A 19731-nucleotide genomic window follows, 5' to 3' on the forward strand; every position below is an offset into this window, starting at 1 on the left:
AAATAGCACCTGTAAAGGAAGAGTTGAAAAAGTACAAGGTGTGTCATGGAAATTGGAGTTTCGTGAGGCTAAAACTTAGAATCTGAGGGTAGGAGCAGGATGTGAGTGGGGGAGAAAGAAGTACCCATAATGAGGTGGCAGGGCACTCAGTGGTGCTGGGAATACCAGGAGAATGCTGGACTGTGTTATTTAGGCATCCAGGAGACATGGTCTTTAAGATCCCACTCAGATCCATTCACTTCACAAGTATTTAATTGACTACTGCATTGTGCTAGGTACTGCAGGAACATTAACAGTAAGATCCCAACCCGTAGGGAGCTGACAGAAGCAAGAAGAAAGAAGTAAAGGAACTCTTAGAATGAAGTGGGGAAATTTGCTGGCCAAGCATAGGAGGGGAACCTAACACACTAGAAGCCTGGAGTGAGATAGGAGTGAAGGAATACTTCTAAAAAGTAAGGCCAACTTTTAGCTAGGTATGTGCCTGTTTGTGGTAGAGGGTTTGGGTACGGTTCCAATGCTAATGCCTGGAGCCAAGGGAGTTTGAGATATTGGAAGTTTCGCTGGGATTAAGACCACTGACTCATAACTGCTCTACTCCATTCTCCACACTGCAAAGAGTGATCTTCTAAAAATGCAAATCTGACCTGTTTTCTGTGAAAGGCTCCCCACTACTTTGAGGACAATGTCCAAGTCTCTTTAAAATCTAGTCCCAGGTTTCTTACCTCTCCAGTCTCATTTTTTTCAACCTCTTTAATTTAATCAGCCACGCTGACGTTTTCTTAATTTGTCACATTCCCCTGCCTAGAAATTCATCACCCAACGCTGGATTCGGTGTCACTTCTATCTGCTCTCATGGTGCCCTATGCTTCACCTAATAGATCTCATCTAATTGTCTGAGTCTACCACTAGCTTGAACTCGGAGAGGACAGGAAGTGGTGAAATTACGGTTGTATCCGATGCGTCTAGCCTAATGTCCTAATGCCCAACTAATTTTGAATGAATGAAGTCTGGCTTCATTGCGGAGTTCAATGAAGAATTTTGAATTAGACCTTAGGTACTTTGTCCTTCAGTCTCTCTGTTACTACAGTTTAAGGGTTCATTCTAGGGCATGGAGACACCGTTTAGGTATTAAATCATTGAAGCTTAAAATGATTTCGGATTTAGCATAGATTTATCTGCAACATGCTGAGTTTCAAACCGATAACTTTAATGTCCATCAGTCTTTTATTAAAAGCAGAAAAGGTCAAGACTAGCTCCTCATGAAACCTACCGCTCACCTAAGAAGGGCAGTCGCGTGTTTGGACCCCGGATTTCTTTGCACTTAGACTCCGCCCACGGGCCCCCAAATGGCGGAAGAACTGCACGCTACGTCGTGACATCTCACACAACTGCGGAGGTATCCCGACGCTACGCCACCGGCGTAGGCGGGGCGGCCGGTTCTTCCTTCCTCACGGCTACTTCGGCTCCTCCCCCAGCGCTTCACACGCTCATTGTGAAGCGACAGCGGCAGCCAGCCTCTAGGGCTGTTTGAGACCTAGAGACCCTAAATCTTTGGCGCGCGTAAGCGCCCGCGCCGCTCCTTCTCCACTCCAAGGGCTAGGGGCGCGAGATTCGCCTCTTTTTATTCTCTCCTCTCCTGCCCGGAGCCAACCGCCCCGGTGCGCGCGGACATCTCGCGCCGCCGCTCCCTCTTCCCTGCCCCTCCCCCTTCGGGAGCTCCCGCCCGCGCGCTCCTCCTCCTCCCCTTTCCCCGGCGACGCGCACGCGCGCCAGGCCGGCTCGCGCCCTCTCGCTTTCCTCCGGCCCGCGAGACCCCCTCCCCTTCCGCCTCGCGGCGCTTCCTCGCGCCGCGGTCTTCTCTATCCACCCCCGACATCGCGGGGCTCCCCCCGCCCGCCAACGGCGGGTCCCCGGCTTCCCAGGCCCCCTCGCTTCCCGTGCTCTCCAGCGGGGGCCTAGCCCCGGCCTCCTCTCTCCCTCCCTTCCCCCTAATTCCCCTTCCGGACGCTGCCATCATGTTGAAGCCTCAGCCGCCACAACAGACCTCCCAGCCCCAGCAGCCGCCCCCCACGCAACAGGCCGTGGCCCGCCGGCCTCCCGGGGGCACCAGCCCCCCCAACGGCGGCCTCCCGGGGCCCCTGGCCTCCACCTCGGCTCCCGCAGGGCCTCCCGCGGCCGCTTCTCCCTGCCTGGGGCCTGCAGCCGCCGCCGGGAGCGGGCTCCGCCGGGGAGCCGAGGGTATCTTGGCGCCGCAGCCGCCGCCGCCGCAGCAACACCAGGAGAGGCCAGGGGCAACGGCTATCGGCAGCGCCAGGTGAGGAGGGGTGGGTTTCCGGACGCTGGAGCCGAGGCTGCGAGGCGGCGGCGGCGGCTCGGCTCCGGCCCAGCGGCCGGGACCTGAGGACACCGCGCGAGCGGGGTACCTAGCCCGGCCACCTTTGCGGGACGCCGGGGGCAGTGGGGAACTCCCGTGAGGCTGGGGGTGGGCCCCCTCAGGTCCTAACAGGTCAGAGGGAAAGGGTCCCCGGGCGGCCACCGAGACATTCGGGGGCCGTGCTCAGTTCTCAGAGCCTAGTTGGGCCTCGGGGCTCGGGCCTTAAGGGCAGGCGGGGCGCATCCCGCCAGCGCCGTCAGAACGAGGAGTTGGGGGGGTGAAGAGGTGATCGGGGTCCCCGGCTCCATTACCACGAAGGGTCTCGCGGTCCCCGGCTTCAGCCAATGGGGAGTCAGCTGAGGGAAGGGGTCCCCGGCCGTAGCCAATGGAGGGGGGGCGCGCGGCCCACAGTTTGGCCAATGGGGAGGGAGGGACTTGGGAGCGGGTTGCTACCTCCCCTTTCCCGGTCTGGCCAGTAGGAGGGGAGCGGGGTGGGCGGGGGGACGGAAGGAGGGACAACTGGGAGGACTGCGGGCAGGGAACCTTCAGCGCGCGCGCGCTCTTCCCGTACGTGCGCGCGGATGCTCTGTCTTATGACCCGGGCATTCGTGAGGCGCGGGTAACTTATAGGGCAGGGTTTGGGAGTGTGCGTGGAGGGGTTCGCCTGGTGTTTGTGGATGAGTGGTGGACACCCCACTCGGTTTCTCCTGTGTGTGGCTTAATGGAATTGAGAGTGGCGGTACACGCAGGCGCAGTGGGTTCAGGTCGCGGGAGGGGGGGAATTTTGGAGGCCCGTGGGCTTTACTGCGCAGGCGCAGACCGGGCGAGGCCTCCCGGTGGATGGCTTTTGCGGCTGCGCTGTCCCCCATCCCCGCCAACGGCCCCCTCATCGCCCTCCTCAACCGACGGTTACATCAGCCAGCGAGGAGCAGGGTTACCGGGCGATCGGTGACCCCTCCTCGAGAGGGTGGGTTGTAAAGGGAATACCCTCCTCCCAGAGTTTGGGGCGTAAGGTTGGTGAAAATGATTGTCTTTTCTGTTTGAGAGGTAATGTGCCTGAGCTAGGTGGTTCCGAATCTGCATTCCCTGAGCTTTCGCCTTTATGTCTAGGGTGGATTGTTGGTTAACGACTACTGTAGCATTGCTTTCTTGGAATCATGGGGCCCTGGCCCCTTGGAGAAAGTGAGAAGGTTGTGTTGAATTGACAACCATTGTCGACTGAGGTCTGTTTTAGTGGCATTTGGTAGAAGTGTGTTTACTGGCTTTTACTGTCTATGCCTTTCTTCCTCTGTATGGTGAGAGTTGGAAAATCTTGTTGATAATTGGTTTGTAGTCTAAATCAGCATCTTCACAGCGTATGTGGTTCTAGGATACCAAGTTCTTTGAAATTAATTAAGAGGGATTGAATGTGTTTAAGTAACTAGTTTCTTGTTTCCTTTCTCATAGGGGACAAAGCACAGGAAAGGGACCCCCACAGTCACCGGTGAGTGCCCACCCTCAAAGTACAGAGGTACATGTGGGCATATAGGACAGATCGTGTGCACAAATAGTTGGGCTCAGAAGAGTAGGGGCCCAGCACATACAAAGTGGGTGAGTGGAGTGTGGGTATTCAGAAGGAAAGTGAGATGTTGACTGGCTATTTATTTCTCCTGTGTTATTGGTAGGTGTTCGAAGGTGTCTACAACAATTCCAGAATGCTGCATTTTCTTACAGCTGTTGTGGTAAGTGGGTACCTAACCTCTAGGTTGTTTGAGGAATGTAATGCACCGGTTTGCTGGAGACACTCTTCTTTTTCCCTACTCTTCCAGGGCTCCACTTGTGATGTAAAGGTGAAGAATGGTACCACCTATGAAGGTATCTTCAAGACTCTGAGCTCAAAGGTTAGTGTACTCAAATTAGCTGATTTTTTGCATTTCATGAAGGAGGAGGGGAATGAAATAGGCTCATTGGAGATGTGAGTTGAACGGTGTTGAACAACATTGTGTTACTCATTTCTGTAGGCCTGTGCCGGAGTAGTGCTGGAAGCAATAAGAAATGAGGGTCGGAAATTGGAGGGCTGGGTACTTTAATGTTAATGTTAAAATACTTAGTCTTGGGCTGATACTGAGAAGACTGTGTGACAGTGTGGTGTTGGGATGACGGTTAGAAAGAGTAAAAGAAAAATAGTCCTATTTTTACCATCACATTTCTTGATACTGATCCTTTACTGTTTGGAAATGGGACTTTTATAGTTTGAACTAGCAGTAGATGCTGTACACCGGAAAGCATCTGAGCCAGCAGGTGGCCCTCGTCGGGAAGACATTGTGGACACCATGGTGTTTAAGCCAAGCGATGTCATGCTTGTCCACTTCCGAAATGTTGACTTCAATTATGCTACTAAAGGTATCGTGTTGGGTTTTTATGTCAGACTAGAGAGCAGAGAGCAGTTACATAATGACTTGAATTTTTTTCTTCCCCCTTTACCATCTTTTTTTCTGAGGAGGAGGGCCAGGATTTTTTTCTTTTTTTTTTTCCTTTTTTTAAAGATTTTATTTATTTGAGAGAGAGCGAGAGCATGAGAGAGATCACGAGCAAGGAGCAGGGGTAGAGGGAGAGGCAGACTCCCTGCTGAGCAGGGAGCCAGATGCAGGACTTGATCCCAGGACCCTGGGATCATGACCTGAGCCAAAGGCAGACACTTAACCGACTGAGCCACCCAAGCACCCTAGGTTTTTCTTCTTGAGAATATGTCTTGATGTCTAAGATACAGTGGGATGAATTCCAACCTGTGTTGTGGTCCTTCATGTTTCCCTTGCTTTGCTTTCAACTCCTTGCTCCTCTTGAACTCTTCAGATGAGGCATGTTGTGCTGCTCCACCCACACCCTCCCTTCCCCCCTAACCCTGACACACACTTTTCTTTGCTTCTGGACTACCTATTGGGGGTGGGGGTGTTGGAAGAGGCTGTGGAATAATCCCCTGACTCCTGATCTTCAACTCTGCCCCCACAGACAAATTCACTGATTCAGCCATTGCCATGAACTCGAAGGTGAATGGGGAGCACAAAGAGAAGGTGCTTCAGCGCTGGGAAGGGGGCGACAGCAACAGCGATGACTATGACCTCGAGTCTGACATGGTACAGCCCCCCTTCCCTGAGAGCTGGGCACTCTGCTGCCTGAGCGCAGGTTGTTGACTCTGATGTCACTCTTAGAACCAAGAGTTGCTGGGCCGGGTGGGGAGGGGGAGTCTTTTCTATTGCCCGTTGATGGCTGTCAGATTCCAAATGAAAAGCTAAAGAAAATAACAAAAATACCTGTTCTCCCACCATCTGTGATTGACAGCTCTTGACATTTAAGATTTTTTTTTTCCTTTAATTTACAGAGCATAGACAAGATTGTAGATTGTGTAGTCTACGATGTGCTTCCAAAAACAAGGACTTTGACTCATTTAAGATTTCTCATGAGTTAATGTATTATTATGCTATGTTCAGCTTGCATAAGAATTTATTTTCCCTGCTTGTTTTGAATTTTTTTTAATATTGGTATATAGATCCAGTTATTGCTTTCAACTGTTCTGTCTAGTTCTGCTTGTATATGTACGTGTGTATATACACACAACAAAACGTATTTATGTTTTTCCTTACTGATTGGTATTTGTTGCCATTATTTTGCTGTTAAAAATAGTGCCTTACTGGACATTAGAATATGTGTACCCATGTAATATATACCAAATTTTTCTAGGACATAAACCAGAAAATGGATTCGTTAGGTCTTAAGACTTTGGTTTTACTAGCTGTTGCCAGTCTGTGCTACAATTGGTGGTACTAGTTGATAATTCTGCCAGCCTTGTTCTTATTTTTCCACTCTCGGTTTGGTCAGATTTGTGTGTTTTTCACCCTGGTGGAGGAGAATGACAGGTCATTGTTGCTTTCCTTGCTGGGTTTTAAAACATTCTCCTTCCTCCCTCCTTAGTCCAATGGATGGGACCCCAACGAAATGTTCAAGTTCAACGAGGAGAACTATGGTGTAAAGACCACCTATGACAGCAGTCTTTCTTCTTATACGTGAGTGTCTTGGTACTTCCCACATGGTGCAGTTTGAGGCATGGGGTCCTGGCATTTGTTCATGCTTTTCTGGGTGTCCAGGTTGCCCTCTCCCCACTTTTGGTCTGCCTTGTGTCATTGTCCCCTCAAAATACCAGGCCATCTCATGGGTAGAATTAGCTGCTTTCTTGTCCACTCACCAGTACTTTTCCTCTAGAAGTTAAAACATACTTATATATGCGTGTAAGTACTCCGATTCAGAGATTGGCCTTATTTCTCCACGTGGGACCTAGTAGATGCCCATTAAATATGTGCTGAGTTGTTGAAGGGGTTAAACATCTGCATACCTGAGCTACTGATAGGACTCATAGAAATGTTTTTCCTTTTTCTTCTCTTGTCCCCTGGCACTGGGATGGTGATCTGTGGTGGTCCTCTCAGGGTGCCCTTGGAGAAGGACAACTCAGAAGAGTTTCGTCAGCGGGAGCTGCGTGCAGCCCAATTAGCTCGAGAGATTGAATCGAGCCCCCAGTACCGCCTGCGGATCGCCATGGAGAACGATGATGGGCGCACCGAGGAGGAGAAGCACAGTGCGGTCCAGCGGCAGGGTTCAGGACGGGAGAGCCCCAGCTTGGCATCTAGGTGATTGCTGGGGGCGGCCTGCTCTGTTTGGGGCTCTGTACGGGCCCTTGTTTAGGCCAAGAGCTTTGTACATTCCTGTTTATAAAGCTTCATGCCCATGTAAGATGTAGGTTAGTACATAGTTGTTCCTAATTTTCAGGTTTAAGAATTGAGGCCTAGATCAGATAAGTAGTTTGTCCAAGGTAACAAAGCTAAAACTTACGGATTTAGAAAAAAATTTTTTTGAGTTTTGATACTTTTTTTTTCTCTGTATATTTATCCATATGTATATTTTAACTTTTCCCTTTATGAAAACAAAAGGTGTATGTGATGTTTAGTAATTTGTAAAAGCTGTACCTTGAACTAGAGTGTGATACTTTCTTTCTAATAGGTCAGGAGTGGTAGAATTCTGGAGCTTTGGCCAGGTTGGTCAGGTCAGGGTTGACACAAAAGGTCATAAGCCTATAGCTACAGAACATTTAACCAGAACAGATCTTCAAGTGGGGGTAGAGCAAAAAGCTGGAGTGTGTGTGTGTGTGTGTGTGTGTGTGTGTTTTACATGCACACGCACTTTAGAAGGAAAGACTTCATTTTTCCAAAACGTGTGGGTTTTATGACTAATTGACCTTACTTGAATTCTTCCCCTAGGGAGGGAAAGTATATCCCTCTACCCCAGCGAGTTCGGGAAGGTCCCCGGGGAGGAGTTCGATGCAGTAGTTCCCGGGGTGGCCGGCCCGGCCTTAGCTCTTTGCCACCTCGTGGCCCTCACCACCTTGACAGTAGCAGCCCCGGCCCAGGTTCTGAGACACGTGGTATCAACGGAGGTGAGTTATGAAGCGGGCTTTTGTTGGGCGGGGGTTGGGGAAGAGGATAGTATGGAGGTGGGGAGGATAATTGAAAGGGGAGATGGGCTGGAAGGGTGATGCGTTGGTGATAATGTAATAGCAGATACTCTGCCTCTTTTTTCTCATCTTAAAAAAAAAAAAAAAAATAGGCCCTTCCCGCATGTCCCCTAAGGCACAACGGCCTGTGAGAGGTGGTGCCAAGACTCTGTCCTCACCCAGCAGTAGGCCTTCTGGAGAAGCTTCTGCTCCGCCCCCTCCTGCAGGTAAAATTTCAGCAGTTATATGAAGAAATAGAAATGGGGGGGGGCTGTAAATGTCAGTTGTTGAAATGCTGGGATGGGAGACAGTTTGAAGGTATAAGAGACGTTGGCGGGGGGAGTTGGATTTATGCTTTTTAGGGAAGAGTTTGTTTCCCTCATGTAGCAAAGCTCAGCTGGCTATGGGTTGTGTTTGGCTGGCAGATGTCTTTTGTTTAAATTAGTTATCAGGGTGCCTGGTTGGCTCAGTCGGTGGAGCATGCGACTCTTGATCTTAGGGTCGTGAGTTCAACCCCCACACTGGGCACAGAGCTTACTTTAAAAAAAAAAAAACCAACTTTTTAGTTGTCAACATTTTGAAACAGGAGACATAGAAAATTTCCAATTTCCAATTTCTTTGGAAATACAGAAAGTTCTGCAAACTCTGAATGTGTCTTACAGCATAACCCTATTTAGCTAGGACTGAGTTATGATTGCCTCTAAACATTCCAAACTTCTGTGCTGTTCACGAGTGTATCTTACGTGCTTATGTTAGCTGCCTTGTTCTTTTGGGCATTTAGGTTTGTGACCTTGCATATAAAAAAAAAAGGTGGATAAACTTTCCTTGGTGTTTCTGGCAGTTCCCTATGCCTCTTACTCACTGAACAGCAGTAACCATTGTACAGCTTTCCCTTTTCTTCCAGTGGGCCGGATGTACCCCCCGCGCTCTCCCAAGTCGGCTGCCCCTGCCCCAGTCTCAGCTTCCTGTCCTGATGCCCCCATGGGCTCGGCAGTACCGACCTCTTCGGCTTCTATCCCTGTGACATCATCGGTTGTGGATCCTGGAGTAGGCTCCATTTCCCCAGCTTCTCCAAAGATCTCATTGGCCCCCACAGATGGTAAGAGCCAGGTAGTTGAGGGCTTGTGGACAATATGAAGTGTGGTTCTGGACAGAAGGACCTTCAGGCATATGTCTCTTCTTGCTCAGTAAAAGAACTTCCAGCCAAGGAACCTGGGAGAACTCTGGAGTCCCAGGAGCTGTCCCGGATAGCTGGGAAAGGTGAGGATTGGTTTTTTTGTTTGTTGTTTAGGTGTTTTTTGTTGTTGTTAAGATTTTATTAATTTGACAGAGAGAGTGAGTACAAGCAAGGGGAGAGGGTAAAGCAGGCTACCCGCTGAGCAGGGATCCCTGGACCCTAGGATCAGGACCTGAGCCAAAGGCACATGCTTAACCGACTGAGCCACCCAGACGCCCCCCCCCGCTTTTTTTTGTTGTGTTTTGTTTTGTTTTTGTTTTTCTGAGGTGTAATGTCCTTTTGATTAGGGGAGCACTTCAGTTAGTAACAAGAGTTGTGGGGGTTCAGAAACAGTGTCTTGTCAGTTGTGTAATCATAATTTGTCCTATAGGAATCTTAAGAGCTTTTTTTTTCCTCTTGTTTTCTTTGTCCTTTGGGGTACTGGTATTATAGCCACCTTTGAGAAAAGAAATGTGATTTTTCTCCTTTTTTCCCTGTTTCTCATAGTTCCTGGCCTTCAGAATGAACAGAAACGCTTTCAACTGGAAGAACTGAGAAAGTTTGGGGCCCAGTTTAAGGTGAGAGGAGTGTGGGAGTGAGCCAGAGTGTTAGGATGAAGAGGGATGGAGGAGGCTTATAGAAGAAGCACAGGACTAGGACCAGGTGGGATAAGAGATGAGCAAGCAAGGATGCAAGAAGGGGTCCGGACCAGCTGTCTGGGTACTGTATGTGTGCTGCTCTCCTTCCAGCTGCAGCCCAGTAGCTCCCCTGAGACCAGCCTGGATCCTTTTCCTCCCCGGATCTTAAAGGAGGAGGCCAAAGGGAAAGAGAAGGAGGTTGATGGTTTATTAACGTCAGAGCCAGTGGGATCCCCAGTCTCCTCGAAGACGGAGTCCGTATCGGATAAGGAGGACAAGCCGCCCCTACCGCCGGCAGGAGGCACAGAGGGGCCCGAGCAGCCCCCGCCACCTTGCCCAAGCCAGACTGGCAGCCCCCCGGTGGGCCTCATCAAGGGAGACGACAAGGATGAGGGCCCGGTCGCTGAGTGAGTAGGATGGGGAGCTAGGTGGGTGTCAGGTGGGGAGAGGAGCAAGCCATGAGGATTGACTTTCTTGTTCTCTCACAGACAAGTGAAGAAGTCAACACTGAACCCCAACGCCAAGGAGTTCAATCCCACAAAGCCTCTGCTGTCTGTGGTAAGATGGGATGGGCAGATGTGGATTGGTTTCCCCGAGGGAGGCTTGAGAGTGGGGTGATAGAGCACGGGGGAGGCGCTCTGAAAGTTGGGCTGCTCTGGGGAAAACAGGTGTCAGGCTTGGGGCGAGGGGTCATGATGTGTCTGGCAAGTGTTTGTGTGTTTCTCCCTGAGGTTTAGCGTTCGTGTGTTGGGGTAGTTGTGAGCATGGGTTTCATTCAGGCCCCTGATTTGGCTTGAACTCCTCTACTAAAAAAAAAAAAAAAAAACAACTTGGTGATCACGGACAAGCCATTTAACTTTTCTGCCTTGATTTCCTTATCTCTAATTTGAGAATACCCGTCTCATGGGGTCCGATGTGAGGCTTAACCAAGACGCAGGGTAGAATGTGTTGCTAGGAGAGGCGTACAAAAACCGAACTTCGTGTTCTCCCTTGTCTCTTACAGAATAAATCCACCAGTACCCCGACTTCTCCGGGGCCCCGGACTCATTCAACTCCCTCCATCCCGGTGCTGACAGCAGGCCAGAGTGGGCTCTACAGCCCCCAGTACATTTCCTACATACCTCAGATCCACATGGGACCAGCTGTTCAGGTAAGAGGAAAGACTGAGCAGCTCCGGGCTAAGAGGCTGGGTTGGGCTGCTGAGGGCCAGGTGAGGCCTGGTGAGGGCATTTGTGAGCAAGCTGTTGAGCTTCGTCTGTGTTCTTGTCCGTAGGCACCTCAGATGTATCCATACCCTGTATCCAATTCTGTGCCTGGACAGCAGGGCAAGTACCGGGGAGCAAAAGGTGAGCAGAGTTGGCAGGGCTGGTCGGCGGGGCTGCCAGGTTGCCTCCTGGCAGATGGAGCTTGAGCTCAGCACTCTTTCCCCTACCCCAGGCTCCCTGCCCCCCCCAGCGCTCGGACCAACACCAGCCAGCCTCAGCCCCTCCGATGATGCAGGCCGCCGCCGCTGCTGGCCCACCTCTGGTGGCTGCCACGCCGTACTCTTCCTACATCCCTTACACCCCACAGCAGTTCCCGGGCCAGCCCGCTATGATGCAGCCCATGGCCCACTACCCCTCGCAGGTAACTGAGGCATGGGGGGGGGGGGGGGGAGTTGGGGGACAGAGCGAAGGATCACCTCTGTTCCATCACCCAGACTCAGGCTTCCATCCTGGCTCTGGTAGGATCCGTAGCAAGGCATCGCTACTCTCTGAAGTATAGATCACATAGCGTCTCCTGGCTGGGGTCGTTGTGAACTAGAAACGGTGGTTTTGACAAGGACGGGGTGGTGCTGTGCACGGGTTCTCGGGCAGCAGGATGTGCCAACCGCTTCTCTCCTTGCCCTTCCAGCCGGTGTTTGCCCCCATGCTTCAGAGCAACCCACGCATGCTGACGTCGGGGAGCCATCCCCAGGCCATTGTGTCGTCCTCCACCCCTCAGTACCCTTCTGCAGAGCAGCCCACCCCCCAAGCCCTCTATGGTGAGTTCTGTGCCGTTCTTCTCGGACCTTGCTCCTCAGCCCCCTCTGGTGTGCTTGGCACTGATTCTCTCCCTCTTTCCTGCTGTAGCCACTGTTCACCAGTCCTATCCACACCATGCCACGCAGCTCCATGCCCACCAGCCGCAGCCGGCCACCACACCTACTGGGAGCCAGCCGCAGTCCCAGCATGCGGCCCCCAGTCCCGTCCAGGTGCCTGCCATGGGAGATCCGAGTGGTTGGGGCAGGAACAGGTGGCTGGAAGAGGGGGATAGAGTTCGAGGGGTCATTCCCCAGCGGGAGAGGATCAGAGGTCTGGGTGGTAGGCCTGGTACCTGAGGAGTGGGGTGGCACTCACCCTTCCCCTCCCCCTAACAGCACCAGGCGGGGCAGGCCCCACACCTGGGCAGTGGACAGCCACAGCAGAATCTGTACCACCCAGGGGCCCTGACAGGCACGCCGCCTTCTCTGCCACCGGGACCTTCTGCCCAGTCCCCTCAGAGCAGCTTCCCCCAACCAGCCGCTGTATATGCCATCCATGCCCATCAGCAGCTGCCCCACGGCTTCACCAACATGGCCCATGTTACCCAGGTAAGAACCCCAGGGACTTGCTTCCTGGGGCTGTCCTGTTCCTGAATCCTTGTGCTCCTTTCCTGAGTGCTCTTAACACCAGGATTCTCAGAGCCCACGTCTAGCTTCTGGGGTGCTCACGGCTGTTTTTTTCTCCGCAGGCCCATGTCCAAACTGGAATCACAGCAGCCCCGCCCCCTCACCCTGGGGCTCCCCACCCGCCCCAGGTGATGCTGCTGCACCCACCCCAGAGCCATGGGGGCCCCCCCCCAAGGCGCGGTGCCCCAGAGTGGGGTGCCTGCACTCTCAGCTTCCACACCCTCACCCTACCCCTACATCGGACACCCCCAAGGTGAGCAGCCTGGCCAGGCGCCTGGATTTCCAGGAGGAGCCGATGACAGGATTCGTGAGTTCTCGTTAGCTGGGGGAATTTGGCATGGAAGAGCTGACGGGCTGCAGGTGGGGCAGGATGCACGGGTTCTGGGAGGGGAGTGAGGGGTCTTGGAGGCAGGGCTGTCCCACAGGGCGCCCGCCGACCTGCACCTGTCTGTGAAGTATGTAGGGTGGGCAGAAGCCACAGTCGCCGCCGCCAGGGGCTTGCTCCTGGCTCTGTCCTTTGCTTCCCTCCGTCCTCGCTCAGTTGTGATCCAGCAGCCCCCCTCCCCACTGCCTCCCCAGCTCTCAGTGACCCCGACTGTCTCCTGACTTAGCCGAGGTAAGGTCAGCGCAGCAGACAGGGCCAGGCTGGGGTGTGGGGGGCTGAGCTGGGCACACGAGTAAGGGCTCTCGCTCACTGGGAAACAGCGATTGATCTGTGCTTCTGACAGCCCCATGAGACACCTTGAGGAGGCCGCTCCTACCCAAACACTCCCCCCACACCCCACACTGGACGGCATTGGATGAAGGGACAGCTGCTTGGGTTCTAATGCTCCTGCTCTCTTCTCTTTCCCCTCCAACCAGTTCAATCTCATCCCTCCCAGCAGCTCCCCTTCCACCCCCCGGGGAACTGAAGATTGTCCTGGCCGCGACCTGAGACCTCCATGAGTGGAGGGAAGAGTGATCTATGTCTCTTCCCCCAGCAGCTCGGACCAGTCCCAGCCCCCCAATCCCCCCTTTCCCCCGGGGGAGCTGGGGAATTCCTGCCAAGCACCTTGAAGGGGAGGGGCCTTGAAGTGGGCAGGGCCAGGGTCCAGCGGGGGTGGGGGGTTCCTGCTCTGCCCCTGCCCATCCCCACCCCATCTTGCCCTCCCATCCTCTCATCTATCCCCCGCTGGAGACGGAAGATCTTTTATTTTCTATTATTTATAACCTCAGACTTGGGCCCCCTGTTTCTTTTCTTCCCCATTAACTTGAGTGACCTGCGTGAGAGACAGACAGACAGATGCCCCACAAGGATGGTTGGACAAGGACTTTTACTTTTTATTACATAAAAATATTAAAAAAAATTAAAAAAAAATAAAATTTTAAACTAACTTAACCTGCCTCTGGTTTCCAGTGGAGAACAGTAAGATGGTAGCTGTCTAGTCTTAGGAGGCCTGAGGTGGCTCCCAGCAGTGGGGAAAATGCAGCAGAACAGGCTGAGGATGCTTGCTGCCCTGTCACTGGGTGACTTTGCTCTCACCTTGATGTTGGTCTCATCGTGAGGTGCAGTTTCAAGTTCTTATTGCTAGTGTAAGTACTTCATTAATTTCTTCTCTTTACACCAAAAAACGTTAGTGATTTTGGTCGCTGGAAACAAAGGCCTGCCTGGAGCCCCCTGAGAGGTGGTGTGTGCAGGTGGGCACTGCAAAGATGAAGCCACTGGCAGAGGGGAGACGGCTGGAATGAGGAGCCTGGTTTAGGGGAGCAAGAGCTAAACCGGGGGCTAAATGGCACGAATGGAAGAGCCAGGTATGGGATGTAGAAATGACACGTTGCAGAAGTGTTTGGTTATTTCCAAGGAAACATTGCAATTTTTTACTGCATGTCCTGGCCTTGGTTTTCTTGTCTTCTAAGTAAAGATCACTTTCCTCTTAGAGCATCGAGGGGGTAGGGCTGGTACTCATGGGTAGGTGGGGGTTTCAGCTGGGACCAAAGCCAGAGAAGATGGGCTGAGAGCAGGGCAGGAAAAGTGAAGGGTTACGTACTGGGGAAGAGATCCAAGGTGTGAGGGTCTGAAACCAGGTAATGGGTGGGCATGATGGGGCGGCTGGCTTACATAGAGGTAAGCGAGAACAAATGTGCAGGGTTGTAGAAGAGCTCTCTTAAAGGATGGGAGTTGCAGCTGGGGGGCAGTGATGGAAAAAGCAGCAGCAAGAAAGCCAGCCAGGCTCAGGACATCTCAGGTGCAGATGGAGCGGTCTCCCCAATACAGAGATGGGACTGCAGTGCTTACCGGGTGGTCCTGAGGCTTGGGGTGGGGGGGGTGGAGGGTGGGTCCTAGGAATCTCTTGAAACCCGGCCTCACCTCAGACACCGAGGGTAAAGCAAACCTGCCCTATCGTGTTTTTTTGTGTGAAGCTCTTCCTTTTGTCCTTTTCTTGAGCCCACTTCTCTGCCTCTGCTGTGAAGCCATAGATTTGTGACTCAGAACAGCTCTCGGGTTGGGCCTAAGAGCCTCCCCGCTCTGGGTGGCTGATCAGTGCTGAATATACTCATTTGTCAGGAAGTAAGGTTGAAAGAAGTGTTTGTTAATCCCTGCTGAAAGTTAACCTTCTGTTGTCCTGGCCAGTCGTTTCAAGTTTTTAAATACCTATTCAGCATTTTACTCCCTACACGTTTGATAAGTCCTTATCTTAATTTTAAGTCTCAGAAAACTTGTTTATAACTTCTCACTCCTGTGTTTGGAATTGGTGATATATAGGGGGGACAACCCATCGAGCACAGAGACTTAATTAAAAAGAGGGTCCTGATAAAGTGCTGGGTGTCGGTTCTAGAGGTGAGACACAGTCCCCAGTATCCTAGAGCTTAGACAAGGGCGGGTAGACATTAACGGCCTTCGGAAGCAGTCCGAGAGGATAGGAGGTGGGTTTGGCATCTCTGAACCCACGCTTGCTCTGAGGGCGAAGTCTCCAGTTTCTCCCATAGGACAGCCAACAATCCTACCTAGTGTTTTGCTAGGCAGCCACACCAACTTCACTAGACCAACTTTCCTCCTTTTCCCAAGTTGTCTGAGCAGTCCTGACAGGAGCTTTAAGACAGGAGCTTTTCCAAACGGCACCACAGAGAGAAACCGAGGGATGTGTTCTAGGCTCCATGTTTCTACTCCCCCATCCTCTCCAACTTAGACAAAGGACACAAGACACAATGTCCCTCACTATTCACAGAACAGTTTATTGACCTACCTCACCTGGCAGGCCCTGGGGCCCCTCCTGGCCAGGGGAAGTGTCAGGTGAGCTGCACTGCTGGGCGCAGCCCGGGCCCTTGGGGAGGGGGCTGCAGCAGCGGGAGAGAACTTGGGCCAGTGCAGCCTTCAATGCCAGAGTCTGAGCAGAGTCCAGACTCAACTCCATTTGAGGTTCTTGTCTTCCTCGGTCATGGCGGGCGTCTCAGTGACAAGGCCAGTGCCGATGGTCCGGTTGCCATCTCGCAGGGTGAAACGCTGGCCTTTTTCTAAGATCATGGGCTGCCGCAAGATAAGGCTGACCTTCAGGTCCTCCCCGGGCATGGCAAGCTCCTGGTGGGGGCAGAGACAGAGTTCATGCGTGGCCCTCAGGGCACTTTCTTCCCGTTTGCTGCCTACCAAGGCTAAAAAGTTAGGGAATCCATGAACTAAATTGAATTTGAATTAAAAGAATTTTTAGAAGGTTACAGAAAATGCAGCAGGGGGATTCTTTGTGGAGACAGCTCCACCCCAGCTGCCAGGCAGATGCAAACAGTGTATGTGAAGACAGGAAAGGACTTGTGACCAGTGTTTCTAATGTTCACTCTTGAAAAGTCAAGGAAACTATGGGTCATGCAGGTTTCTTTGTCACAAGACTTCTCTGAGCCATTGTGTATGGTGGAACTCTCAACAGGAAGAATCCTTTTCTGGGAGATCCTTCTGTGGGTAAATGCTAGCATGGGTAAGTTTTTTTTACCTACTTCAGCCCAGGGAATACTGGGTGGAGACTCACTCCCCCTAAACCCACCGAGCCAGACCTTTCTTTCACTAGCTTTGTCTACACCAGTCAATGCAAAGTCACTCGTGTTGGCACAGCTCTGGAACTGAGAGTGAGATAGAGCTGATATGAAGAGTGTCGCTCCCACTCCTTCACATTCCCTATACCCACCATACCTTCCCTGGTGGCAAGATGACACGACAGGCCATGTCCCAAGTCAGGGAGAACATGACAGGCATGAAGTGGGACACAAAAGGCTTGTGGCGGCCACCTTCCTCCTTGCTGAGGATATAAATCTGGAAAAAAAAAGAGCACCAAGGGTGAAGCTATGCCTGGCCGGAAAGGCTGCCTCCGCATGGGATGGTCTGGCTCAGCGCTGCCCACTGCCTGGAGCCCTCACCTGTGCCTCCACCTTCTGGTGGGGCTGGATGGACCCTGGCTTGGCCATGACCAGGCCACGCCTCAGGTCCTCTCGCTTCAAGCCTCGGACCAGGGCTCCGAGGTTGTCGCCTGCCTCTGCCCTCTCCAGACTCTTGTGGAACATCTCAATGCCTAGAAGGGAAGAGGAGAGACAAGGGAGGAGGGTCTAGAGCAGAGGGAAGGCACGAAGGATCTGCAAGGGAAATCCTGGAGCCAGCCCCTGGGTCCCAAGGCGTCTTTCCTATACCTGTCACCACAGTGCGAATGTTCTTGCTGTGTCCCAGGAACTCACACTCATCTCCCTTCTTCAAAATGCCACGCTCTAGTGTACCTGTCACCACCGTGCCCCGGCCTGGAAAGAAATAGGACAGGAAGGACATCAGGGACCCCAGACCAGGCTATATAGCTAGAGAGGAGTGCAAGCGAACACGGTCCTCACCAGGAATAGAGTAAATGGACTCTACAGGCAGCAGGAAAGGCCTCTCCAGGTCTCGGGTGGGTACCGGGATGTAAGTGTCCACGGCATCCAGCAGCTTCTGCACAGACTTCACGCCTAGCTCAGGGTCACGTTGCTATGGGGAGAGGTGACAGGACTCTGAAATTTTCATTCTGCTCCTCTTACTAAGAGACACTCCCCAGGCTCAGAGCAGAACTCTGGACGCCCATCCATCCAGCCCCATCCTCTGCGAGTAACAGCCCCTGCCTGACCCCGCCTTCACCTCAAGGGCACAGAGGGCAGAGCCTATGATGACCGGGGTCTCCTCCCCTTTGTAGCCAAACTCAGTGAGCAGTTCCCGGATCTCCAGCTCAACCAGCTCCACCATCTCAGAGTCCTGGACAGCATCTGCTTTGTTCACGTACACCACAACGTGCTCTACTCCAATCTGTGGACAGCAAAGAGGTAGAAGTGGTGTCCTGAATGGACCAACTCCCCACTCTTCCTCTTTCCACCCCTCCCCAGGCTCTGAGTACCTGTTTGGCCAGTAATAGATGCTCTCGGGTCTGGGGCATAGGGCCATCATTGGCCGCCACCACCAGGATGCAGCCGTCGAGGGGGGCGGTGCCTGTGATCATATTCTGGGTAGAAGGATAGGAAAACAGCCTAGTTTATGGACCTCCTCAGCTCCACATCCATCTAGCCAAGCACAGCAGCTGAGGCCCACCTTTCTCTGTCATCTCCTTACCACCACCCACTTTTAAGTGGTCATCCCCAGAAACCCATGACCTCAACCCATGCACCCTGAATATCCTAACTTCCCCACAAGTCCAACATTTTTCCTGGCAAGAGACAGCCCATGGCCCTGTACCCAGCAATTCTCTCACCTTAACATAATCTGCGTGACCTGGGCAGTCTGTGTGGGCATAGTGGCGGGCCGCAGTGCTGTACTCCACGTGAGCCGCATTAATTGTGATTCCACGGGCTCGCTCTTCAGGAGCATTGTCAATCTCTTCGTATTTCTTAAATTTCGCTCCACCTCCCTCCGCTAAAACTAAGGGGAAGGAGAAGAATAAATCTCTCAGATAAAGTTCCAAAGGCAGAGGCAGGGCTCAAGCCACACCCGAGTCCCTCCCACCTACTACGCAAAGGACAGTCTGGGAGAATAATGCGTCCATGACCCCCTCCCTCAGTTCCTGCAGCGGGTGTGACCGAGTCAGAAGGAAATGTTAAAGGGCTTCTAGCTCCAGCCCTGCGACTTCTCTAGGATAAAGCCTCTGCTTACGAGACACTGGCCACGGCTAGAGAGAAGCCATTCGGGCTCCCCAGCTTATGCATCACAAAATCTTTCACGCTCAGGGGAAATGCATCATCCAACCCACCGCCCGGGGCCACACCACCTCCAGCAGCACCTCCCGGGCTCCAGGTCCCGCCAGCAGAGCGGGCACTTCCGGACGCCCCCGACCCATCCCCGCTTACTCTTCGTGATGGCCGCGGTCAGGGTGGTCTTGCCGTGGTCCACATGGCCGATGGTGCCCACGTTCACATGGGGCTTGTCGCGCACATAGGTCTTCTTGGCCTCCGCGGCCAGGCCACGGCACAAGCGAGGCAGTGCCGGGGCCTTCAGCGGCCGCAACACACTCTGCAGCAGTGGGGTCGGGCCGGCGCCGAGACCTGCCGGGGCAGAGGCTTGGACTCAGGGCGCCGGTCCGAGCTCGGCCGCTCCCGACGACCCCCACGTGGCCCCGCGCCGCCATTGCCTCCCCCGCCCCCTCACCGCTCAAGAGGGGCGTCGCGCGCAGCAGGGTGGTGGCCGCCATTGTGGTCGTACTCGCGCCCCGAGTACCGGGCCCCGGGCGCCCGCGCGTGCAAAAAGGAAAGGGCACGGGCGACTGGAGGTCACTTCCGGCGGAAGTGAAGGCCCGGAGGGCAAGTCTGGGTCCCTCTAGCCTCCAGTTTTTATGGCCATCTTACGACTTCCGGGCGTGGGACCAAAGACGACACCAGGAAGGGGCTGGTGTCTCGGGGGCGGGGAGGGAGGGGGACGGTTTCCAAGGCGCTCTCGGGCCTCGCGGACGGACGGGAGCAAAGCGGTTCTCTCTGGCGGCGCGGGGAAGCGACGTGAAGCGTCCCGTCGAGCACCAGCGCCCCGGAGGCTCATGGGCGTTGTAGTTCTCGGGGCGGCGCGCTGTGTTTGCGCTGGGCGTGGGAGTCAGGTAGAGCGAGGCGGGGCCCGGAGTGAGGGTGCCGGCCTCCCGGAGGCCGACGTGGCGGCTCCGGCGCGGCCTGCTCGTGAGCGTCCTGGCCCAGAGCCCCGTGGAGTCCGACCCACTGCGCGGGTCTGGCGAGAGATCTGGCGGCCGTTGAGCCGCCGCTGGAGGTAGGACCAGGCCCTACGGCCAGACTGAGGGAGACGGGCCTGGGAGCCATGCGCGGGTGGGGCGCAAGTGTGACCCATCT

At 53.6% G+C, this 19731-nt stretch overlaps 2 protein-coding genes across 2 annotated transcripts; one reads left to right on the forward strand and one right to left on the reverse strand.

Moving 5' to 3' along the window:
• The first annotated feature begins 981 nt into the window (after positions 1 to 981).
• On the forward strand, positions 982 to 13765 carry ATXN2L (ataxin 2 like). The gene is given in 24 exon segments (XM_032431028.1): positions 982 to 2314; positions 3821 to 3857; positions 4039 to 4095; positions 4183 to 4254; positions 4606 to 4756; positions 5363 to 5487; positions 6323 to 6414; positions 6832 to 7032; positions 7660 to 7835; positions 8006 to 8119; positions 8797 to 8991; positions 9081 to 9152; positions 9616 to 9686; positions 9858 to 10153; positions 10235 to 10304; positions 10750 to 10896; positions 11020 to 11095; positions 11188 to 11372; positions 11640 to 11769; positions 11858 to 11979; positions 12145 to 12357; positions 12498 to 12599; positions 12601 to 12688; positions 13297 to 13765. Coding segments are annotated over 24 exon segments (3141 nt in total). The 5' UTR covers positions 982 to 2015; the 3' UTR covers positions 13347 to 13765.
• A 1861-nt stretch (positions 13766 to 15626) lies between these two features.
• On the reverse strand, positions 15627 to 19216 carry TUFM (Tu translation elongation factor, mitochondrial). The gene is made up of 10 exons (XM_032431038.1): positions 19049 to 19216; positions 18751 to 18945; positions 18159 to 18325; positions 17808 to 17912; positions 17555 to 17719; positions 17275 to 17407; positions 17083 to 17187; positions 16816 to 16967; positions 16592 to 16711; positions 15627 to 15991 (listed from the first exon to the last, which is right to left on the reverse strand). The coding sequence occupies exons 1-10, from the start codon at positions 19089 to 19091 to the stop codon at positions 15818 to 15820; spliced, it is 1359 nt and encodes a 452-aa protein (XP_032286929.1). The 5' UTR covers positions 19092 to 19216; the 3' UTR covers positions 15627 to 15817.
• Between the last annotated feature and the right edge of the window lie 515 nt (positions 19217 to 19731).

The sequence above is a fragment of the Phoca vitulina genome, unplaced genomic scaffold (assembly GCF_004348235.1).
Source record: "Phoca vitulina isolate PV1807 unplaced genomic scaffold, GSC_HSeal_1.0 scaffold45, whole genome shotgun sequence".
NCBI classification, from domain to species: domain Eukaryota; kingdom Metazoa; phylum Chordata; class Mammalia; order Carnivora; family Phocidae; genus Phoca; species Phoca vitulina.